Source organism: Maniola hyperantus, chromosome 19, assembly GCF_902806685.2.
Source record: "Maniola hyperantus chromosome 19, iAphHyp1.2, whole genome shotgun sequence".
NCBI lineage: Eukaryota > Metazoa > Arthropoda > Insecta > Lepidoptera > Nymphalidae > Maniola > Maniola hyperantus.
In genome coordinates, this window is record NC_048554.1 from 3,565,301 (window position 1) to 3,591,803 (window position 26,503).

Sequence of the window (26,503 nt, forward strand, 5' to 3'; positions counted from 1 at the left end):
TCTATCAGAGGCTCAAAAGAGCTAGAACCCAGAGCTGGAAAGCCAGTTAAAATCTATCAGAGATAAAACGTTCAAACTCTATCTCTATGTTCAAACTTCAAACGTTCGCATGATGGCTGTCAAATCACAAATGTCAATGCTTTGTCAATGTCATTGTCATTGTTCATAGGCGAATTTTTGTTTATAATTTTTACCTTTTTATTAGGTTTTTAGAGGAAAAACAGAAGTAAATTAGTAAAAATTTATAATATCATGATAAGTTTGGTCTATAAGTAGGCGTGATGGCATTTTTAGAGGTAAGTTTTACAATTTTCTAATGCAAAGCAACTGGCAAAAATATTCCACATAATATTATTATGTTTGTACAGAGGGGAGGTAGGTACCTGCTTTAGTGGTTTCTTTCTTTTTTTTACAACTTTAAACATTCGCTTAGTATGTTCAAAATTTAATAATGCAAGGACTACACTTGCTACTATTTGTCATTTGGCACTCCAGCTGTTTATGAGCCTTGTCCTGGTCTAGTACTTATTATTAATTCTAAAGACCAGGTCTACTATTGGCGTAAATTTATAGCATCTCTGCTATCTATACGACCTATGCTCCCCCGTTTATAACTCGTCCTCAAGGGCTACCAAAAGGGAGTCATCAAAAGGCCTCCCAGCACCTGCTTTGCTGCATTATTAATCAAGAGTTTTTGGTACAGTACGACGCAGAAAATAATGTACATCAGCCTTTAGAATGAGATTTGGCATTGTAGAGTGTTGTCTCTGTCACTCATAACTATGTGAAATTTTGTCAGTCTCAACAAGACAACTCTCTATGAATTGGCTCTAGTAAAGATCAGTGTACAATATTTTCTGCTGGGTACTGTACTAATCTTTACTGTTATGTTTTAGTGGCGTCGTTTCACCTTTTTTGATATTCATAACAACATAGACAATGGGAAGATCGCAGAATGCCTTCAAGTAAGTCTTTAATTTCTATTCCATCTCGCATATTACCAACAGACATTTAAATAGGAAAAAACATGGAAACTGTAACCACAGGTTTTGGTATGAGCCATGCTTTATCAAATTTTATCAATGTTAATAATAACTACCAAACTACTATAATTTTTATGATAAGCCAATTACTACTGATTAGCAATGTGATTATTAATATAATGCTAACATTATAGGAATAATAATTATTTATAGCAATATTACTAAATGGATAATCTCTCTGCATCATATTTCTCATTGCTAATTGTTGAGATCCCTGTCCATTATTAATATGGTGTCCTTGTTAATATTGTTTTCTTGGGACAATAATGTGGTGGACTTGAACTTTTTGATTTTCCAGTATGTACGCTATGGGTTAATTCAGAGTATAAGCTATCTACATTCAAAATTTCAAGGTTCAGTCATTGTGGTGTAAAGGAGTAACCAACATCCAAACTTGCCCATTTATAATATTAGGATTAGACAAAGAGCATGGATTTGAATGGATCAGTGGATAGTGTAGATGATCAATCTACCCACTGCGCAAGTTCAAGATCAAAAACCTTTTGACGTGACACACACTGTAGCTTACATGAATAAAGCACTAAAGTACCAGGAGAGCGTAGGACCATAGGAGGCTAGGCTCAGGCACTATATTTCCATACAACACTGCACAAGAGCATAAACAGCAGTTTTAATCCCTTAAGGAAGAAACTGTTTAAAGAACTTGTACATGAGTGAAAAATTATTTTTCTGTTATTTAAGGATACCAGTGTAACAGTAGCAACCAGTGGCAACAATCATGTGATTCTATGTGACGTGACTGGCTGGGCGCATCTTATTTCTCGGACCTGGGAGATCACATCATTCAAGGCATATGACTTGACGGTTAGCCTTGGGCAGCAGTTGCCACACGACCCATATTTGGTTACAATTGGGGTGAGTTTATCATCATCATCAGTCATCACCATCATGATCAACCCATCGCTGGCCTACTACTGAGCATGGGCTCCTGTCAGAATGAGAAGGATTAAGGTCATGCTGGCTCAGTGTGGATTGGCAGACTTCACACACCATTGAGAACAGTGTGGAGAACTCTCAGGCGTGCAGGTTTCCTAACGATGTTTTCCTTCACTGATCTTTATCAGTGATATTTAATGGGGTGAGCTAGCGGAAATGTTTCAGCAGATCAATCGAATTATTAATGACCTGAAAAAAATATCACATCATCTACCAATAAAACTTCTTCTTTTTGGGCAGGTTTCTGGACTTATTTCTTATCGGTAAGAACAGCATTCCGAACCAGTAGTAAATTAAACTAGTTGACATTTCAAAAGCACATGTAAAAGTTACTTGAATAAAAAATATTCTATTCTATTCTTAAATGTTTCCATCGGTTGTGTGTTACCTAAAAAAATTTATTTCCACTAATTCTACTTTGGTGCATACAGGGTCTCAAATAGTATGGGACAAATAGGAGGCTTTGAATATTATTTGGTAAATTTTAAAATATCTTTGTTGTATTTAATATTTATCGTTGCAGGAAGATGAAGCTGGGGTGACACCATTAATTAAAGTATGGGACTGGTCGCGAATGGACAGGCATGGGAACCCAAAATGCGTGCGAACGTCCCGCGCCGTGCCGTCGCACATGTATCCCACACAGGCGACTGCACTTGCGGTGCACGATAATAAGGTAATTGGCCCTGTAAAGGCTGGCAGCACTGCTATTACTCAGTGTTATAAGTCCCTCGAACCATGTCTTAACATCGAAATGATGGCATGTTGTCAGCCAAAATAAAAATATACGATCAGCTCGAAACTTCAGTCTAGTGCTGACGTCACTAAAATGGCGGCCGCGCGCGTTACCAATTCGCGGGAATTATACCGGAAATATTTATTTATTTATCTACTTAATTGAAACGGCAGTGCCATTTGCACTAACTAGATGATCAATGATTAATTTAAATATGAAATTAGGAAACTAGATGATACCCACAAATTCGCCCACATGGATTTAGGTTTTTAAAAAATCCTGTAGGAACTCCTCAATTTTCTGGGATAAAAAGTTGCTTTTGTCTTTCTCTAGGATCCCTGGGGACGGACATGGGTAATTTCCGATCCGATCCTATTTTGATAAAATTTGATACAGACCAAATTTTATCAAAATCAATGTGCATTTATAATATCCATAGTATGGATTTAGGAATTGGGTATTTGCCTACTTTCAATTATTACTTTGTTATAAACTAGGATAAAAATAATGACGTAGCTACACTGAAAAAAATATTAAAATCCAACAAAGATTTACACAGTTACATGCATTTTAATTTTGGAGTAGGAGGGTCTTCTATCACTTTCTCGCAAAACGAAAATTTGCATGAAACCGCACGAAGCTACTACGGCATTAGTAGGTGTGACGCCAAACTGCTGTATTGCTATATCTGTCTAATCAGAAATATTTAAATGCTTGTAACTTTTTTGTTATTTGATCGATTTATTCTAGTTTATAATAAAGTAATAAACAAATTGGAGTCAAATACCCAATTGTATACAATTTATAAAAAAATGTATTCGATGCCCAGTTTAGGAAACAGTTATTTATCCAAATGCAAATCCTTTTTGCTTGGAACCACATAAGTCTTTGTTAAAAAATTAAATGATGGCAAGTTAATAATCAAAGTACATCCATACTAGTCCATACTAATATTATAAATATATAAATGTGAACTGAAATCCACGAAGTCGCGGGCTTCATCTGGTATCGAAGTAAATCTGAAATCAGGTCATACGCTTTATATTAGTTCTCTTTATTATTTTTACGAACTTTTTTATGATGACAAGGTGCTGGATTGCTATCTCACTTGGCTTTAAAAAAAAATGTTTCTCACATTTCCGTAGAATCTTCTTGCAGTTGGTTTTCAAGATGGCTCAGTCGCGTTATACCGTGGCGATATCGCTAGACAGCGCAGTGGCAAGATGAAAACTTTGCCCGAAACTGGATCTAGCCCAATTACTGGGCTTGCATTCAAGTTAGTACTTTTCATATACTACGCAGTGGCGTGCATAGGGTTTAAAGCCAAGGTAAGCAGTAGTTAGATACTGGCAACTGGCAAGTCATAAAGGATAATGAGCATTGAGCTGTTTCAACTAGAGTAACTATTTATTGGGTAAGCAGTGCTTTTACGCCTCTATAAGCTGCCCGCTACTGGTACTACGGCTCCCAATAAACTGGCAAAAGTATCATTATTTATACGTAATGCATCCTTTGAGTCTAAAATTATATATCCAGTATTTTTTATGATTACAAGAACCTTATATCGATTTTCAAATATTTTGATCCAATAGCAAAGCAAATTTAAAATGGCGCCAATTTTTTCTTTTTGGTAAAATATTCCTATTTTATGAATACAATTCCTATAGTACGCGACAGGTCGAGATGGCAATCGGGGTAGGAGGCGGGGGGACGCCACGCACACCCGCATGTCACCCGCGCTATCTCGCACTGGGTTAGTGTGGGGGTCTCGATCTGTCGCGTACTATCGATATCTTTTTGACAAAATTCTCTCTTATAGAAAAACAATTCAAAATTGCGTCCACTTTTTAAATTTTTTGGCAAGTTTCCTTTTTTATGATTTGTACAACCGATATCGTTTTGAAAGGATTCTGTCCAATTATCATCATCATCAACCAATAGAAGTCCACTGCTGGACATAGGTCTCTTGTAGGAACTTCCACACGCCACCGTCTTGCGCCGCCTGAATCCAGCGGCTCCCTGCGACTCGTCTGATGTCGTCCGTCCACCTAGTGGGGGGTCTTCCAACGCTGCGTCTTCCGGTGCGAGGTCGCCATTCCAGCACCTTGGGACCCCAACGTCTATCGGTTGTACGAACTATGTGCCCTGCCCATTGCCACTTCAGCTTCGCAACCCGTTGAGCTATGTCGGTTACTCTAGTTCTCCTACGGATCTCCTCATTCCTGATTTTTTTATATATATTCAGATACAAGTTAGCCCTTGACTGCAATCTCACCTGATGGTAAGTGACGATGCAGTCGATTTGATCACCAATTGACCAATAGCAACGAATTTTATGTAATGTATAGGGGCGCGGACAAGTTGTTCGTAGTATCCCGCGCATGCGTGATGGTGTGCTGGCTGGGCAGCGAGCGCTGTGTCGTGCTGGACGCCATGGGCGCCGCGCCCGCCTGCAGCGTGCTGGCTGACGGACACCGCCTCACCGTCGCGACCACTGACGTGCGTATACACCTCCCACCTCCCTCTCCCACGCGATTGGTTCGTCAATCAAACTGTCGCTACTTTCAGCTTTTATCACAAGACCGACCGATTATTTATTTTATATGCGACAGGTCTAAATGGCAAACGGGAACGCACCGCATACTCGCACAGTCCCCGCGCTTACCAGGCGCGTGCGAGCACCGGTGACGTGCGGGTGTGCGGGGCGTCTCCCCGCCTCGTACACCGGTTGCCATCTCAACCTGTTGCAGACTATAGGTACCTGTCCTGGCTATATACCTAAGAATCTCCGTAGGCAATGAGTTCCAGAATGATTGGCTACCAAACAAACTTGAATTTTCATACTACTAAGATATATTTTATTAGAGTAAATTGGCCTTTTCGCTTTGTTTTAAAATAACTTTATAATCTTTTATGTTGTATAAATTGAACTATATCGTCTACAACTAAATTATTAGCGTGTTTTAAATTTTAGAGTCGCGAGAGCAATCAACCAAAGATACATCTTTATAAAGTTGTGTGCAACGAAATTTAATTGTTAATTTTTTTAGGCCATATACTGCTACACTACCGATGGTCGTGGCCCATGCTACGCGCTCGAGGGGGAGAAGCTTAGACTAAACTGGTTCCGTAGCTATTTAGTCATAACCACCAGCGAGACTTCTAACAAAGCCTCCAGTTCTACAACCACACCAAAATCAAACCACCTAACTATACTAGACATACAGAACAAATTCATAGTATTTTCCAAATCGTTTGAAGAAATCGACGCGGTATTAACTGAATGGGGGTCGTTTTATATACTGACGAAGAAAAAAGAGATGATATATTTGAATGAGAAGGATTTACAGTCCAAACTGTCTATGTTGTTCAAGAAGAATTTGTATGATGTAGCTATAAGGATAGCGAGCAGCCAGCATTATGATGTGGAGGGTTTGATGGAGATCTATAAGCAGTATGGGGACCATTTGTATAGTAAGGTGAGGTCACAAAATCATCTATTTATAAGATTTTTATCACCCGCTAAGGAAGATCGTGGTAAATATAAGTTAACCAATGTTTAATATGCTTTATCAAAAATGTGATTATATTTTATCGGTTTTATCATATATCTATATATATATAAAAGGAAAAGCTGACTGACTGATTGATCTATCAATGCACACCTCAAATCACTGGACGGATCGGGCTGAAATTTGGCATACAGATAGCTATTATAACGTAGGCATTCGCTAAGAAAGGATTTTCGAGAATTCAACCCCTAAGGGGATAAAATAGGGATTTGAAATTTGTGTAGTCCACGAGGACGAAGTCGCGGGAATATGCTAGTGTATCATAAAGCAACGCTGATCCGTCCATAACTGGTTACAGTTTTGGGAAAATATTGGCATAACTGGTTTACCTTTAATTATTTGCAAAGATCATGGCGGCAACCAATTCGTATGAAATTAAAATAAGAATCCTTTAAAGTAAGAATAACATTCTAGTCAATTATGACTTAGAGTAAATCAAAAAGATCATAAGGCAAATTATTTTTACTAAATCGGACATTCCCAAAGCCATTAAAAAATAAACTTGTTCATATAATTTCTACAGGGAGATCTCAAAGGAGCGATAGACCAATACGTAAAAACAATAGGCTGGTTGGAAACCTCATATGTAATCCGCAAATATCTAGAATCCCGTCATTTGGAACCTCTAGTCCAATACCTAGAAGTTCTCCACAAGAAAGGGTTCGCGACGGAAGACCACACTACTTTACTGCTGACCTGTTATGTGAAGATAGATCAACACGACCAACAGGGAAAGTTGAAAGATTTCATCAATTCCAAGGATAAAGCGATTGATTTTGATGTGGACGTCGCTATTAAGGTTTGTGTTATAAATTATCCAAATTATACTTATGTCGAAATTCCCAGCTGTCACCAACCATTCTTAAACGTGTCTCTTCAATATAGGTATAACCTATAGGGTACTTCCCGTTGACCTAGAATCATGAAAAGGTAGGTAGGTCTTATAGAACAAGTAGAGGAAAAAATTCGAAAGCCGTGAATTTGTGGTTACATCGCAAAAACAAATTAAATGTGTTTGTTAACAAATAATTTGTATTTTCAATTTTCAAAGTAAGATTACTATACCAAGTGGGTTATCATATGAATGGTCTTCACCTGCGCATTCTAAAACGGATTTTTATTTATTTTTATGCATCATAGTTTTTGAATTATCGTGCAAAATGTCGAAAAAATACGACTGTAGCACGGAACCCTCGTTGCGCGAGCCTGGTTCGCACTTGGCCGGTTTTTTGTTCGTTAATTTACAAAAAGTATCAAAATATTTAAGATATTCTGTTTGGCGTGGAAAAATTTGCACTTATTTTTAAATACCAATCCAAGGAAATACACGAAGACTTTATTTTTGTGATTTTTAGGTAGTACGCCAGGTAAGCGTAAACGACGCGCTATCTCTAGCAGAAAACCACAAGCGCCACGATTGGTACCTCAAAATGGTGATAGAGGACAAGAAGGAGTTCAAACAGGCGCTCTCATACATTGCCAACCTCGACTATGAGGACGCCGATATGTATATGAAGAAGTATGGACACAAATTGATTAACCACGAGCCTGAAGAGAGCACTAAACTTCTTAAGCGTAAGTTAGCGGATATTAGGTAAAATAAAAGACTTTTTACTGGAGTTACCATGAACATCATGATCAACCCATCGCCGGCTCACTACAGAGCACGGGTCTCCTCTCAGAGTGAGATGGCCATGTGCGGATTGATAGACTTGACACACCTTTGAGAACATTATGGAGAACTCTCAGACACGCAGGTTTCCGCACGATATTTTCCTTCACTGTTAAAACAAGTGATATTTAATTACTTAAAACGCACATAACTCCGAAAAGTTAGAGGTGCGTGCCCGGGATCGAACCCCCGACCTCCGATTAGAAGGCGGACGTCCTAACCGCTAGGCTATCACAGCTTTTTATAAATCAAATCAAATCAAATGGTTTATTTAAAATAGGTAATTAATTACCCTCTTTGAATGCCAGTTGTTGCATTTGTAAGATGATATAGTGGTGATAATTTTTAAGTGAACTTAAAAACTAAAACTACGAATGCAAATATACTAGCGACTATAGCTCTACTAGCGACCCGCCCCGGCTTCGCATGGGTGTAATGTAAATACTAATGTGGTTCGTTTGGTTGTGGTATCGTTTAATTTTACGACATTTCATATTATTTTAATTTGGTGATACCTCCTAAGATATTATTCTAAATTAAATGATGTAAAGGGCAATTTTGGTCTAAATTGAATATTTCAGATCAATCTCAACAGTATGTCAGTAAAAACACCTAAAGGAAGGCTTTGTTTCAGATCACATTTAAAAATCATAAAATCGATTATTGTGAGCCAACCTTAAAAGATACATGTAAATTAAAAAATATCTTTCCAGTACTCTGCACCGATTACAAACCTCGTGATCGTCTGTTAGTAGACGAGAACTCGCTATCCGGTAGATTCACGGAGCCGGACCGGTCGTTTGCGGATGACTTCATACACATGTTCCTCAGCAACTCGGAGAAGCTCATCGATTTCTTGGAGCACATGGTATCCGTGGACGCCCAGTGCTCTACTTTGGTGTACAACACGTTGATAGAACATTATATTCACGTTTGGTAAGCGACGATTTATTTTATTTATTTATTTTATTTATTTATTCAACTCCTTAAATCTAGCATTACAGGAAATAGTCCTAATGCACTAGATTAAGCCTTAAATATTATCTATTATTAATATATTAAACTAAAAATTAAAAAAACTTATAGTAAACCGCCACTATCGTAGCAGATAGTCCCCAATGCAACTCTTGTGAATTCACTCAGAGCACAACAAAACAGGTCAGTTTTCCCCCCGCTATGACTGATTTTTAATCATTATTGGCATACACTTGACCACAATCACGCCTGATGAAAAGTGATGATGTGGCATGAGAAATCATTCATTCATTTTATTCGATAGCCAAATCAGGAGGACGGAGGATCAAAATGAAATGGTCTACCAAGTTATTACTTAGGTTCGGCCATATTGAATTGGCAATGACGTCACAATAAACTTCGTCAGTTGTTTTATTTCATTCAAAACCAGTTTAAGATCACTTCAAGTAGAAGTGTCATAATATGATATTTTGATTTGTGAAGTCTAAATATTATGTCGTATAGAATCATTAATTTTTCATACGTGTTTTAGGGGCAAGTCACCAGAGAGCGATAAGAAAGCTTATGAGCAAAAAATATTGACGATACTAAAGGATCCCGACGCAAATTTCGACCGCGACCAAATACTCATCATGTGCCAGATGCTGGGGTTCAAAGCTGGCATCTTGCATTTGTATGAAGATAGTAAATTGTGAGTATACCGAATTGTAAACCTTTCCTGTTCCTTATTTATTGAAAACCGTGAATTTGTGGTCACATCACCAAAAAAAAAATTAAAAAGTTCAAAACAACAAATAATTTGTATTTTCAACTTATAAAGTAAGATTACTATGCCAAGTGGGTATCATATGAAAGGGCTTTACCTGTACATTGTAAAACAGATTTTTATTTATTTTTATGCACAAAAGTTTTTGATTTATCGTGCAAAATGACGATAAAATACGACTGTAGTACGGAACCCTCGGTGCGCGAGCCTGACTCGCACTTGGCCAGTTTTTTTTAATAATTAGGTTTTATGTGTATTGAACTTCATCACGGCGCAGCAGCCAATGTCACATGACACACACGACGAACCACTCATGAGCCCGTTGCTGTTTACGCTAATTTAATTGGTTGAAGTTTCTAGATGTGAATTTGTGACCTCTATTTTCGAATGACAATTGTGAGAACCTCGCCTTCTATGCTTTGTCGTTCACTAAACTTTTGTTATCGGTAGAGTTCTTAAAATTTTTCGTCAAAACAAGTAAATTTTTTTATAGATATCGTGCGCAAGTGGCGTTGCTCCTGCGCTCGGGCGACGCGGAGCGCGCGCTGAGCGTGTGCCGCAAGCGCGGCGCGGCGTGTCCGAGGCTATGGCTCGACGTGCTTTGGGCGCCACCGCCGGCGTCGTGTCTGCCCGAGTTGTCGCATGTTGCGGGTGAGTATGCCTCGTTCGTACTTGTCGCAAGTGCGGTGCGACCATAGAGCAGAAACAAAGAGGAGATGTTGTATTAAGATTTCCCTATGAAATATCGAGTGACATTTTGCGGGGTGAGGGGTTGTGGAACGCCGCCCACTTCTCAATTTTCCATCTGCGGGTTAGTAGCAAAACTACTCGCTTAGCGACCTAACATCGATATATTGATGTCACTACATAGTTCAGCTATCTCACACTAGATGTCAATAAGTGTAGAAATTACGTATAAAATTACTTACAAATGAAATGTGATACCATTCATAGCATCAGAACGTCTGTCTGAATAACTTTGACACGATAAAACACAACACTTCATCCTTTTGTTCTTAAAAACGCGAAAACACACCGGTAATACGAGTCTCAATATATGTGAACCTGACGAACGCAGACAGCATACTAACTAAGGCCCCGCCCACAGTGATGACGTCAGGACCTAGTTGAAAATCACAGTGCACAGTTGCTTAGGCCAACTCCTCTTTGTTTCTGCTCTATGGGTGCGACGCTACACAAGTGTCGCGTGACGCGGTCGTTCAGCTCAGAGTTCCTCAATACATTTATATTATTGTGAATGAGTTACTCGCAGTCTACCTTTTGGAAGTAGATTTAAAGGTAACTAAGATTCCTCGATAACTAATTTTAAACCGGCCATTAAGTTAGTAATGGTTAATATAGTCCATTTGTGTAAACACACATTGTTTTGAAGCTGTATTTTATAATATTTATAGTATATAATTTCTAAATAATTTTATTTATTTATTTATTTTATTTTGTTTACTTGAAAGTAATCAACAGCGTAAATACATAATTATTATTTAAATTTAAATCTAGTTATAACAGAAGGCCAAAAGAGATTACTTAAAATTATAATTAAAACTATTTTTAACAGAATAGATTTAGAATAAATGTAGGTATATACAATAATAAAATACATATCAACAATTGCGGACCGGTAGGAATCGAACCCGCCTCCTGGGATCGCGCCCGACGCTCTGACCACTAAGCTGCAGCCCGCTTACTGCCAGTGACGAAATTTGTTATATGTATGTTCACTCAGTACTGAAGCAACTGTTAATGCCATCTAGTAGCGACACTTTGTTTTGAAGTTTGCACAGCCGTTCATGTCAAAGACACGAGCCTATTTAAGATATAATACAATACTAATGATGGAAGACGTTCCACATCTTGATTATAGTTTAATAAGCAGATAGCGGGGTCGATTCTCTTGTACACAATATCTAAACTAAACTAAATTAATAGGTCTAAATGTAGTGCTATCCTTTTCCGCAAGCAACATTATGAAAGGGATTGCAATAGATTTAGACATGCCATTTTACTTTAGTTTAGAGATTGTGTACAAAGGAATTAGCCACACTGTCCAATTTGAGCAGATCATTAAACTCGTGTTTTTGTTTCAGCTACTGAAAAACTTCTGTCACCAATTCTAGTCGTTGATTGCCTTGCTAGCACACCAAATTATACTCTTGGAGATGTTAGAAAGTTGGTACTATTTTTGTATACTTGTTAATAATAGTTATTGTATTGAACTATTTTTGTATTACGCTATAGATGTTCTATTTCACGATGACCGCTCAGCCTTGGATGTAGTAGTGAGTGTACATCGGTACACGCTTATGGTATGACGCTTATCGAAGCGTCAACGCATTTGTGTGCGTAACGTACTGACCGCCACGCACACTATGACAATGTGTACTTGTGCACTCACACATACGTAGCCAGACGGTCTTCGTGAAATAGAACATCTGTAACAGAAACAGTATGTTTCGCTAGGTATTTAATGGACGTCCTAAAGTCTGAGGATGACGTAATAACTCGGGAACAAGAGCTAGCAGCCAAATACAAGTCTGAAATAGAGAAGATGAAAGCCCAGATCCAGGTGATCCAGAACGAACCGGTCACTTTCCAGAGCTCCCGCTGCGCCGCCTGCAGCAGGCCGCTGGAACTGCCCTCGCTGCACTTCCTCTGCCAGCATTCATACCACCAGGAGTAAGTCACTAGCCCTAGTCACCAGCTCAGATCCAGCTGATCCATAACGAAGCAGCGACTCGTGTCTGCCTATTACCACTTCGTGCCTATCAGCTCATTCGAGGACTTACAGGTCTTTAAGGCTTGGTCCAGCAATACTAAGGGAGTTTAGCAGAGGATCCATTGCAGTAAAAAATAACGAATGAATGAGTATCTGTGCAGAAATCTTATCTTACTTTATTTTATCGAATTTCGCCGATGCGACTTATAAAAATGGCAGTACAGTACAATAACGATATTTCTTGTTCACCAGCTGTTTCCAAACATACTCGGACAATGAGCACGAGTGTCCGTCGTGCGTCACAAGCGCGGGCGGCAACAGGGCGTCCATGCCGCCCCCTCCCGCCGCCGAGCAGCTGCACTCGAGGCTACAGGCCGACCACGACCCGTGAGTGTTTCTGTTCATCATTATAAACTTCAGCATCATCATCATCAAAATCAACATCATCATCATCATCATCTTACCATTAAAAAAGTTCGCAGTAACTTTAATCCCTAAATGGATAACAATGCGGCCCTCAAATTCGATGTGTTCTTTGATTTTCAACACGACAACGCGAGCGAGCAAATATGGTCATAGGAGTTTATGTCCCACTGAAAAATTCAAAACGAATCGTATTCTATCATGATCTGGAAAAATAACGATTCGTGTGTTTATGTGCCACTAAAAAATTAAAGACGAATCATATTCAATCATGATCCAGAAAAAGTGTTTGTTGTCACTGAAAAAATAAAAACGAATCGTATTAAATCATGATCCAGAAAAAATAACGATTTGTGTTTGTTACCACCGAAAACATAAAAACGAATCGTATTTAATCATGATCCAGAAAAAATAACGATTCGTCCAAATGTGAATGACATTCACAATCTACCTGGAACTTCAAATCGTAAACCCTTTGGTCAGTTCTGACTATTTAGTTTATCATTTTTTATGATTCGCTGTTATAAAGCCTTTACTTAAATTATAACCTTGGCTTAATAAATAACTGAAACTAATATGCTCCGGTCGCAACCGGAATCACGGTCTAGACTCAAGAACTTGTAAAAAATTATAATTAATTATAAAATTAAATATTTTGTCGACTTTTGACCATAGTTGAATAGTAGGTGAAAAATCAGTACCTTTATTATAAATGCGTAAGTCAAAAGACAAATGATTTATTCAAAGTAGGTAATAAATTACTCTTTTTGATTTGTAAGTTGTTGGATTTGTAAGATATAGTGGTGATAATTATTACGCAAACTTAAAACTAAAGCTACGAGGTTTCCAAACGCGCCCAGGTCTGAGAAGAGCCCACAACAAACTCAGCGTATTGGTTTGTTCGTTTGTCCTTCAATCACGTCGCAACAGTGCAACTGATTTACGTGACTTTTGTATGGGTATAGATAACCTGATAGACCTGGAGAGTGACATAGGCTGCTTTTTCTCCCGGAAAATCAGAGAGTTCCCACGGGATTTTTAAGAAACCTAATTCCACGCGGACGAAGTCGCGGGCATCAGCTAGTATCTAATAACTATGGATTCCAGCTTCTGGTATTACTGATTTGGCTAATCTAAAAAGAGACCTGTATCTAAATTGATTCAAGAGGTGAATTAGGCACTGAGATCTTGATGCCATCAATGCTATACTTGTAAACAGTCTTACAGGTTTCAGTTTTCCCCTCCACTTTTAATATGGGTACCTTTAAGTCAAGAGTGAATAGGCATCTTCTAGGCAAGCGCGCTCCGTCTTAGGCTGCATCATCACTTGCCACCAGGTCTGATTGCAGCCATGCGCTATTCCGTTTAACCTGTTAGCAAATCTTTTAAATCCGGTCATAATTTATGGTAACCGACATAGGTCAGCGGGCTGCGAAGCTGAAGTGGCAATGGACAGGGCACATAGTTCGAAAAACCGCTATAGGTTGGGGTTCCAAGGTGCTGGAATTGTATGGCAAACTCGCACCGGAAGGTGCAGCGTTGGACGACCCCCCACTAGGTGGACGGAACGATATCAGGCAAGTCACAGGGAGCCGTTCGATTCAGGCGGTGCAAGACCGTGGCGTGTAGAAGAGACCTATGTCCAGCAGTGGACGTCTATCGGTTAATGATGATAATAATTTACGGTTGTGAATTTCAATATTTTCAAAATATTTTAGAGCTAAAAAATTAAATAATAATTATTATGAATTCTGGCGTGACCGTAATTTTAATTTGCATTCCGTATTTCCTGTTTTTAAAATGTAGATCATGCGGGCCATTCTTTTGCTCTTCACTGTTCAATGTCATTACAAGCTGAGTCGTAAACGCGCGCGTACCTACATGCTATTTCTTATTCAGAAATATATTATTTGACGTGTTTTTAATATATTCGGTTTTAACAGGTTTTAACTTAAGATAGTGATGTGTCTAGTTTGTGTCAGTTGAAATGTTTTCTCCCATGTCTTGGTGTTTTCCTAATCATGCTGATGATGGATATGAAAGGTAAAACGTTGTTGTTTTGCAATTTTTAGGGATCTGCAGTTTTAATTAAGTAGGCACTTAATGAAATAGATTCATAGATTTTAAGACAAAATTCCGATACAATTTAGCGCTTGTCTGCGATCTCACCTGGTGGCAAGTGATGATGCAGTCTAAGATGAAAGCTGGTTAACGGGCTTGGTAGGGTTAGGGCCTATTAAACCTATATATACCCTTGATTCGTTTCTATGTAGCATAGTCCCGGAACGCTAAATGGCTTGGCGGCATGGTAGGTTGGTACTTAACTTCGGCTGAAGCGTCCCACACTGACCAGTTCAGAGGCAATTTTGAAATTATGAATTCCCAAATTGCCCCTGCCAGAAATGGAACCCAGATCCACTAAAATACAAAGAATAAAAATATAGGACAAACTTTAAAATAAGAGAGACACTAGTTTCTTCATAGTAAAATCCGCATTTCAACCAGTGGGTAAATATTAATATTTCAAAAGAGCATGGAAATTAGGTGTACTTGACATAATATTGATTTCTAAGTTCTGACTGATTTCAATAAGATTCATATTGTGAGGTGTAGACGTAAACAGCTTTAATAAAACTAACATGTTTTTTTATCAGTGACAACTGACAAAATTACGATTACAAATTTACAACCTAGTGTATTATTATCGTGTTTTATCACAGTGTCTCAGATGGAATCATTGCCGTCCAAATGCTATGTTTGTTTTAAAATATCGAATAGTTTATAAAACAGCTTTCTGCAGCGATTGTGATTGATAAATACTGTATCATTTTACCATGTTTGCATGGCGAGTTGTGTGTTGATACTTTTGTCAATTTTTTTTTAATTAACTTTTGTATAAGAATATTTAAACACTAGTGGATGCTCGCGACCTATTGTACTATTTAGTACTTAACTCTTAACAGTAATTTGTTTGACACTTCACGTGATTATGCATAAAATTTTAAATTCTTCCTTCCAGTTTCACAGTGGTTTCGGAATACTTCGGGCGTGGCCTCTTCAATAAGGTGACAGTGGTGACGGAACCGCCCGAACCGACTGCCACTCCACCTGCACCTACACTTGCACCTGCCCCCGCACCCGCACCTGTCTCCGTGCAGACATACGGCCCGGGTGCAGAGGCCAAGCTGAGACTGCGAGAAGGACAGAGTAAACAGGGTAAGATAATGAACTAAGCATTAGCACTTATTGCATCTACACCCGCATCTGTCCCCGTGCAGACGTACGGCGCAGGTGCAGAAGAAGGGCCGAGTAAACGAGTGGTAAACAGTGTAAGATAAAATAAGCATGTAGAATTGGCCCTTACTGCATCTACACTTGCACTTTTGATTTGCCGTCGGAAAATCGGCACAATTCTTGAAGGCACTCTGCTCATACTATTTGTTCTAAACCCTGCAGAAATGGCAAGTTTTGCTGAATCGGACTTAACGTACGCTTTGGATGTTTACAGTCAGCAACAGAAAGTTTTCTGGAAAAATATGTGGGCGGCCTATTAAGGCCTGATTAATTAGATCACACTTTTTAATTACAGCTAATATTCTTTTAAAGAATATTAATTGCTAGTAATTGCCAAGTTAATTGCTAGGAGTAGGTACGACAATAAAGCAAGGGGTGGGACTTGAACCGGCGACGTTTCGGTTTTCAGTCCACTCCTTTAACCGTTGAGCTATCGAGGCTGTGCTTGTTAAAAATGTGTGTTAGAACTCCTGTATATTTTTTTATTTCCAGTGTTCATACCAAATACAACAAAGCAAGTTGCACCGAAAGGCACGTCCGTAATACCTGTCCCAGAAGGCAGAATGAGACTCATCGAGCAACAGCAATACGCCTCCAGCCTCGAAGCTAACTTCACCAAGCTAGAGCCCAAAGTACATAAATCCCCATACGTCTCCCCCGTACCACCGAGAAAGACCGAAAGGATACCCCAAAATATTTCAACAGCCATAACCAATGACGCTAGAAACCCATTTGATGAGACGTACGATGAAGCTAAAAACCCGTTCGCTGATGAAAATAGCAGTGGAACCAAAAATCCTTTCGCAGAGGAAGATGATTATGATAAAAATTTGAACCCTTTCGCGTGAAGATTCTAAGGAATGTTTTGGGTCAATACTTTATCGAGAGACTGAAGATCTGAAAAGACATGATTTTCTCTATTGCGAATGGTGTGATGCATTTTTTTTTGTAAATTTGAGGTACATTTTTCATTATTCTAAATAATTCACCTTAATATGTCTCTCGTTCCACCTAGAAAGACCGAAAAGATTCCTCAAAATATTTCAATGAATGACGCTAACAACCTTTTTGATGGGACATAGTACGATGAATCTTAATACCCTATTGTGTGTAGTGTCTATTTTTGTTTGTGTCAATATTTTATCGATCCCGAAGATCTCAAAAGACATGATTTTCTCTGCTGCGAGTGGTGTGATGCAATTTTTTTTCGTAATTTGTTCAATAAAAAAATTAAAAAATATTCGATTTAAATATTCGAAATGAAATACTTCTACAGTTTAGTCCAGCTAGAAGAGAGTGGATTTTTTGCTGATAATAATAGGCATGGCAATATTTCCAATGGGACAAAATGACTGATATGTACTACTTTGAATAAATATAATTATTTATATTTTTTTTTTAATGTATCATAGTTTTTAATGCAAATGAAAATACAAAAAACAAAAATACCAAACTTATTCTAGAACATAAAAATTACAAATCGAAAATATCATCTAAACCACCGCAACGAGGCAGGGTGCTGGGAACGCTGGCAGCGTTACCTCGTTGAATGGCCAGACTAATATGCTGACCGAGGTAACTGCCAGCCCTCCGGTCCCCCGTGGATGCCGCGAATTGCGAATTTGTAGTTGTATCTGTATTTATAATAAGTTAAAACTTACATAATATTTTTTCTTTTCACAAGCTATCAAGAAAAAATTCTTTCTCTGAATGATTTCTGATTGTTTAAATGAATTTTTAGATTATAAATAATGTATAGTAATATTAAGAATGTATTGTTTTTCATACAATTGGTTTTTTCTAAAGCAAGTCTTACTCGCTTTTAGAAACTTGTATATAAATTCATCTATCTACGTCATCTATCTACGATCTAACATTCCTAGTTACATTGATTTAAATAACTATTACAGTAAGGGGCCCAAAGTACAGTACGCGGCCGAAAGTAATGTACATCGGTCTTTAGAATGACATTTTGGCTTTGTAAAGCGTTGTCTCTGTCACTCATACCTATATGACGTTTTGACAGTCTCAACGACTGAGACAATGCTCTACAAATCTGCTATCTCTTTCTTTCTTTCTTAAAGGTCGATGTACAATACTTTCTGCCGCGTACTGTATATAGGTATACCGGCTCACTAAGACGCTATGCTAAGACGGCTCGTGAGGGTGCGGATTTCGGGGAGGGTGACAGTTGACGTAAAAAAAACCAAGGAATGAAACGTCGCTGTCACACCCTCGCAACATGCATCCTAGTCCACGAGCCGCCTGTTATGCGGTACACCATTATATCTGTAACATAGCTATGTCAATATTGTGATAATACGTAATAAAAGCGTGTCTTACATGATATAAAAAAGTTTTTGGTTTTGCCTTTCCCACCGGATCAATTAATTATTTCTTGTATCGAATTTCATTTCATATCACAAGGGCACGATAGCATATTTTTTTGTCATCTATTCCCTTCTGTTAGTTCGATTTATCGGACAATCTGGGGAAAAAATCCGATCAACTGCTGCCCGTCTAGCCTACTCTGTGCGTGTACAAGTATAAGTCCCGCAAATTGCTAATTCGCGTGGCCGCCATTTTAGTGACGTCAGCACTAGACTGAAGTTTCGAGCTGATGGTAACGATTTTTACTTAAATATACGTCAAATGACGTCATTTCGATGATAGTGAGACATGATTCCAGCGCAATAGCAATTTGCGGAACTTATACTGGCCAGCGAGCTTGTTGAGTCAAATCAAGTCAAGGCGGATAGAAACTATAGGACGCGGCTGACAGCCGCGATTTATACACAGTGCGACAAGGCCCTTTTGGCGCGTGGCGAAAATCGGAACTAACGTTGTCACTTTGTTTTTGTTTAATAGTCTAAGCCTTTGTTCTCCAAAAGACCCCCGTGTCAATGTTATTCAAGTGCCAAAAGAGCCTTGTCTGTCCTGTCATTATGTCTGTTTTATGATGTAGATAAAACGTAGGAGGTACCTACACTGAACTATGCAAACTGGCAGACGTAACTTTGAGCGCTCGGACGTCCGAGAGATCATCCAAGCTCTGCGTTCCAAATGACTATGCACAAATGCATGTCCGTAAGCCGCGACTCCCCATAGTTTGTTTCAAGCTTTAGTATTTTCTGTGACTGGAACACTGACCTCCATAACTATCTATATAATTACGCTGGATATGCCATTGCCTGTCCTGTTTTGCGAAGCAACTTGATTATCTCCATTTTGTCAAGTTCAAAGCGATGCCTGAAAAATGGGATTTTACCCAACCCCGCCATAAAAAGGGTGATGATGATTTTAATAAAAGAAACAAGAATATGGAAATTTTCAAAGCATTTTATTTATGACCTTTAACACTGTGTATAATATATTTTGATAGTACATTTAGAGCAATGAGTAATATTACCAATTATTACATTGTTCTTAACTCCATAAATTGAATGAAATTCATAAATTATACATAGAATATATAATTCCTCAAATATCATTCTCGCCCAACAGACAACAATCACTATCGAAATCACAAGAACGGCGAGAGTGGCGCCGCCTCTGAACACGCCTTGCGCGCGAACTAAACCCTTACAAGCCCTTCCCCCTCCCCTCCCCCACTACATTCCCGAGTAATAGGTACTTAAAACGTAAATTACACAAAACAGTGAACGTAAAAATAGAAAAAACAGCTATTCCTATAAAAATAACAGTATAGCTTTTAGAGTACACTCTATAAAAATATATATAATCCAGCTTAAGCTGTTATCTCTAATTTAAAAAGATCTTTTTGAACTAGAAAAATATAACTAAACGAAGCTATGCAAACGAATTTTTCCTTTCATAAAATAGAACTAATAATATATTACATCCAACGCCCGGCACTATCGTGTTGCCCTTTCATTCTCCAAAAAGATATACGTCATTTTGCTTTGCAAAATACATTACGCTAGATAGAAAAAAAAGGAATTTACGACTTTGGAATGTTTTAAAATAAATGACTAGAAAAGATAATTGTAAATATTAAATAGATTCATTCCATCATTCGATATCTCAACGGGAGTAATAATATTTATAGCAATATATTTGTGGTAAGAACCAATTTTGGACAGAAGATAATTATTATAATTACAACTTTTACTGAAAGGGACGTTTTGTGAAGAAATAAAAGCACATCGTCAAAATTCTCTAAAACCACCGACAATAGAATGTAAAAAGAAAATATATGACGATGCGCTGCGGCTCAAAATTTAATTTCAAAAAACAGTTTTCCTCGACGACGATTAATTATATTATTGTATTTTTTTATATAAATATTTTAAGAAATATTCAATAACACACAGCTGTCTAATTTTTGGATAATACTTTTGATCTTACATCTATATTGTCTATGCTAAGTTATTACCAGAATATTCTAGTGTTTAGCCGAGTATCGTCTACGAAATCGGGATGCAAGCCGGTGATTGGACTTTAGAACATAGAAGAAAGCAATTTTAGGTTTATAAATTTTTCCTAGTTAATCTGTAACTCATATTGTACCAAACGAACTATTATTTAAAGACGTCAATTTATTTACAATCACTAAAGTTTACTTAAGCTTACAAAGTCGTTTTGGGATAGAATAATTATATAATAATTATGATTTTTATTTTGTAAAATAGTCACCTATAAGCGATAGTTAGTAACGATTATTTAATTTAACACCGAAGCGGTAACAAGATTAAGAATCATATCCGAATCGTAGATATAGAAAATATCGAAAAGGAAATGACATACAAAAGTAATATAAACCTATGGTCACATCAATTACTCTAACTACGTGATAAATTGTCATCTGGTACGTTAGGCCTAGCTTACACCAAACAAGTTTTTCGACCGGGAAAACTGTCAAAATCTCTTAGTACTGTCAAACAGCAGGTGTAAACTATCCCTTACATTGAGCTAATTGCTTGTGTCGGCATTAGATGGTTCACTATCGTTTGACGCCGCATCGATAAAGCGTCATAAGTATTATAAGTCCATCTTTCATTGGACATTTTGTGATTGTCTTTCATCATTCATCTTTCACTAGAAATGTCAGAACATGAACCGTCTAATTCCGCCCTTATTCGAGTGGGTGTGAAGAAAGTGAACGATTACACGCGTATATAACATAACACCGAAACATTTATATAACAAACTACTTGGTGATTGTTCGCAGCACAGCATTGTACCTATGGGACTATATTCTATCACATACAATGTACCTACAGAGTACATGACTAGACATTGTTCGGAATGATTTGTAAGGCTGGACAGTGGACATTTGTATCATTTTGGTGTATTGTTCACTGTAGCGTCGTCTGACATGTACCTATCACGATCGTTCGTTAAATTTGGAAAAATACGGTATTTTACACCAAGCGAGACTAAAATCTAAAAAATGTATAAACAAGATGGTATTACTTATAGCAATTAGCAATCGAAAAATGTTAATTTCAGTTTATAAAATTATATACTGAATTTTATAATTCATTTTAAAGATTTCACTTTTTTATCTGTTCCACATTAATATCCAAAACGTTTGATACCGTAGCCGCCATGTTAATTCCGACTGTGACGTCACATAGATTGAAAGTGTAATGTATTTCACTAAGAAAACACCGTTGTTTACCAATACGTTTGACGTTATGACATGACCCTAAAAAGTCTCATGAATCTAAAAAGATGGCGGGTAGCGTTTTCGCGGCGAAATTTGACATGCAAAATTTAAATGTATTTTTATTGCACTTATCGATATCTTTTTTTTTTTTATTTCTGTGAACTCGAGTCAGAATTGTGTTCTGACTCGAGTTCTATCAATGTCGCTTTGCCTTCGTAACGCGTAACAGTGACAACAGACAGTACGCGGCCGAAAGTAATTTAGATCGGCCTTTAGAATGACATTTCGGCTTTTAGAGTCTCTGTCACTCATACCTATATGACGTTTTATCGATCTCAACGACAGAGACAGCGCTCTACAAATCTGCTATCTCCTTCTAAAAGTCGATGTACATTACTTTTGGCCGTTTACTGTTCAGCAAAATGACACAAATGTGGACCCAGACAACGAATGGTACCAACGTAACATTATATTATTGTGACACTACACCGGTAACATCACATTTAACCTACTTTATACAATCCATTTCATAAAATTATAAATTATTTCTTATTTATGAGCCAGACACTATGGCTGAAATCTATAGAGCGTGCTTTGAGTTTGCTCAGACTTAAGTTTCAGTTAAAACGAGACAGATATATGCCAGCGATATAACGCTGTCTCGTTTTAACACTGGCTGAAGTCTGAGCAAGTCATACACTCTAGAGATTTCAGCCTATAACTCGCCACTCGACTCGAACAAAGAAGACGCGTGTAGGGTTAAATCAAATCGTGTAACCTTAGTATTTATACATAACTAGAAACACACTACCGACATTAAAAACAACATGTTGTCGGATGGTTGAAGTGTAGGTATATTAATATACTACCTGCAATCTATTTAAATACAATGATTTATTATTAGCAATAAAAGCAGAAGACAGTTGACAAGTCAATTGTAGTGCGTAAACACTCGCAGCAAGTATACCTATTTCAGCAAGTTTTAGTATACATTACTTGCAGAAACTGACTTGCAAGTGTTTACACATTGCAAGTGACTCGTCAGAGCTGACTTCTGCAAGTTTTATTGCTAGTGGTCACTTCACTTAAGAATTAACTCAACATGCATCAAATAACGCTGAGTCGAGTGGCGTGTTACAAGTATATTTCCAGCCTTATTGATTAGAAAATGATATAAACAATCACAAACAAATTATAAATAATTATTATTTATTACATTAAAATTATTCTGGTCGCACATGCAGCAATTTTTTTTATTGAAACGCGTAGTCTACATTTAACTACGTTGCCATTAAATTATTATTATGTATTTACAATCAACACTAGGGTGAAATCAAACGTTACGTATGACATTACGAACTTGGCTCTTAGGAGCTTCAAAATATAATAATCTACCGTTCGGGTCATACGTATATACAAGTTAAATTACATAATTATTGTATGTAACATTAGGGGAGAATCTAAAATACATATTTTCAATAATTTGTCATTTCATAGTACATTGAGATTTCCTCGCGGTACATTATGGAGTCCATTGGTTTTGATTAGAGAGACATCGCCGACAAAGTCTGTTTTTGTGCGCAACATTTGAACGACCTAATAGTTATTGCACGAAATTTATTATACAAAAAAAAAGATTTACATAAAATTGGCATATTTGATTTAAGTCCTTGCACCGATCAACTTAAAACTATTAATTAAGCTTAGAGTTAATTGAGATTTCTACTTAATCCATCCATATGGATACAGAATACTATAAAATAAATGAATGGGCAAGATGTTTCCGCTTATCTAGTTTCTCATGTTAAAACTAATGAAATTCTTTACTAATGATTTTCTTTTCAATATTTGGCAAGAAATATTCAAAAGGTAGCGGTGCAAAGACCATAACATTTATATACTGTTAAAAATACACAGATAAAAAAACTTATTGCAATAGTTGTGCGTCCTACAGTAGATATTAAAACAGCCCGCTTAAAAAGGTTCAATAGTTATTGTTCATCAAATTGTAAATAGTATTTTACCCAATTCCCGCTATCGGTGCACCGGTTTGGTCCCAACTCACACATGACCGACGATTTAAAACTACATATCGCGTCCCTACATCAAAAACCTTTTTGAGAAACTAATAAAACTTATCTTTTATAATGTAGGTACAGAGAAAATTGAAATTATAAAAAACGATTCAAAAGGAACAGTGTGCTTTGAATTATAATTGTCTTGAATCGACGGATTCCATTTAAAACCAAATTAATGCTATATAACTCGTTTGCTCTAACCTACGTACAATATGGTCTCAGTAGCTACGGTCGAACTTATAAAACTTACCTCAATAATATATATAAGTTACAGTTAAGAATTTTAAAAACTATTGTCTCTAGTTCCATTAAATCGAAATACGACGGCAATGAACTAGGGCTATTTAAACATTGTAAAACATTACCCGTTCAGGAACAGTTTAAATGCTCATTACTAAAGGAGGAGTTCTTCAACGAGAAGATACTCCGAAAAATAGAACATCCTGTACAGACGCGTGTGATGACGGCTAACCGCCTGCACACTACGCGCGCTAACAATACTTACGGCGAGCGAACCACCGCGTACTTGGTTCCGCGATTCATAAATGAACTACCTCCAACGCTGATTAAAAAAATAGATATTAAAAACATTAAGTATAAATTAAAAGAATATTTTTTAGCAAAGTTAGATGGCTGAGTCTTTTGTGTCTATGTAGATTATATAATTATTTATATTAGTGCTAATCCTATTCACCTAATAAATTTAATAAACCTACTCACGATTATAATATTATGTTACATACTTACGTGATTCTTCGCGTTATATACCTACTGTAGATTATTTCTTTTAAGTAATGAGTTAATAGGTATCTTCGTTGCAGATAGGCACCGAGGACAAACCTCTGTGGTTTTTTCGGTGTTTTTAGTTTAAGCTTTTATTTGTATGTATTTTTATTTGATAATAAATTAAAAAATAAAAAAAAAAAAAATAAAAAAAAAAAAGAATATTACACAGCAAAGTTAGCTCAGTTAACCCGTAGATAATTGTGTCAGGGATCTAAAACCGAGGTTATAATCAAAAGTTTTTTGAATTGAAACAGTTTTGATGTAGAGATGCGATATTATGAACATTGTAAAAGTATAAAACACACATATTAATATTTACGTATAGACCGTATATAGCATTTAATGCCTCAATAATATACAATAGTACTGTTTATAATAGTTGAGATATGCTAAATTAATTGATTCTTTGAGTATAATAGTAAATTCAGAACGATAGTTTAAAAAATGTAAAATAAAACTATATGTATTGAACTATTTTTATTAATCTGTGGCCCCAACCAGGGCACATAATATTCCACTGGTAATCCATTTTTCTAACAACCCTTATTAGTGGAATGCAACGTAATATTATATTATGTATAATTGATCTATTTCACTGATTTTTTAAATAAATAAATACTTAAACATTATTATCGTTAATCTTTCTACCAAACCAGTCACAGAATCTTGCGTATACAATACAATGTTTAACGTTTGCTCGGTGGCGGCCGTTAATTCCAGCATCAGTCTGATATGAAAAGATTTTTAAGTTCAATCCGTCATTCCAACGCCGAGAATCAATACCACACAATCACACACACACAATCAATCTTTGGACTTTATTCTGACCACAATCATGGATTTTAACAAGACAACCGTGATTGCAGACAAAGATCTTAACTAAGCGCGGCACGCTATGCGATCATACTAGATACCTGACTTTAACAATTTTGTAATACAAGGGCTGCGTTACGTAAATACACTAGCGTTTTTCCAGCGCGTTTAGTATACTTATGCGCTTGCCTATGCGCTACATTCCGCGCTTCTAAAAATTGAACGCTCGAATGAACCAGTCAGTGGGTCAATTAGAAGCAGGCAATATAGATTCCGCCGAAGAAACTTGCGCGTATACGACCCTATAACACGTCTACGTTTGTACGAGATGCGCGTCACTTTTAATTACAGACTAATATTAAGTGTGTTGGGGTCTAGATCCGCTGATCTGGAAGGTCCGTCACACACCGAGCAAGACACGAGTTACAACAGTTTAGGGGCCGTGTTAATATCTATGCGAGGCGCGCACGGCGCGGAGCGGTCTGTGCGCGTATATCCGTCCGTCGGCGACGCACTTAAAAAACGAGGATAGACTCCATGGTGAGGTCTCATGCACACAGCGGCGGCGCGTCGGGCGCGCGGGGGCGGCGCGCTGACCGCGACCTGCGCCACACCTTCACGCGTGATACACATATGGGCCGAGCTGGCTGGCTCATCAGTCTTATCGTCTAGCTATTGCTACTATCTTATGTTTAACTAGCTGATGCCCGCAAATTCGTTCGCATGGAATTAGGTTTTTAAAAACCCCGTGGGAACTCTTTGATTTTCCGGGATAAAAAGTAGCCTATGTCACTCCAGGTCTTTATTTTTACCCATGCAAAAAATCACGTCAATCCGTTGCACCGTTGCGGCGTGATTGAAGGACAAACCAACAAACAAACATTGATTACACTAATGCCGACGATTTCAGAAGCTTGGATTTTTAAGATTCACGTCGAAACTCTTTGATTTGGAAAAAAATCCTTTGCCTGTCTCCAGGTTGCAAAGCAATTTCTTTATCTTTCAAGGTCGGTTCCACGGTT

The 26,503-nt window shown here is 37.5% G+C and overlaps 2 protein-coding genes across 16 annotated transcripts in view; one reads left to right on the forward strand and one right to left on the reverse strand.

Moving 5' to 3' along the window:
* Positions 1-143: 143 nt before the first annotated feature.
* On the forward strand, positions 144-18,098 carry Vps11 (vacuolar protein sorting 11). Its single transcript, XM_034978766.2, has 17 exons — positions 144-296; positions 897-965; positions 1,746-1,919; positions 2,524-2,676; positions 3,882-4,012; positions 5,085-5,235; positions 5,787-6,215; positions 6,832-7,107; positions 7,664-7,883; positions 8,694-8,916; positions 9,488-9,646; positions 10,215-10,372; positions 11,827-11,908; positions 12,200-12,415; positions 12,708-12,842; positions 15,898-16,094; positions 16,665-18,098. Exons 1-17 carry the CDS (start codon positions 282-284, stop codon positions 17,018-17,020), a joined length of 3,144 nt encoding a protein of 1,047 aa, XP_034834657.1. The 5' UTR covers positions 144-281; the 3' UTR covers positions 17,021-18,098.
* Positions 18,099-19,495: 1,397 nt separating this feature from the next.
* Positions 19,496-26,503, reverse strand: part of unc-104 (kinesin family member unc-104) — a 120,413-nt gene continuing 113,405 nt past the window's right edge. For 13 of the 15 annotated variants that reach the window (XM_069504850.1, XM_069504845.1, XM_069504855.1 and 10 more), the window contains one exon: positions 19,496-26,095. In XM_069504850.1, coding sequence (XP_069360951.1) covers positions 25,927-26,095 — 169 coding nt within the window. In that variant the 3' untranslated portion in view covers positions 19,496-25,926. The remainder of the gene's footprint in view (positions 26,096-26,503) is intronic. The other 2 variants (XM_069504859.1, XM_069504853.1) reach the window with 1 other exon arrangement.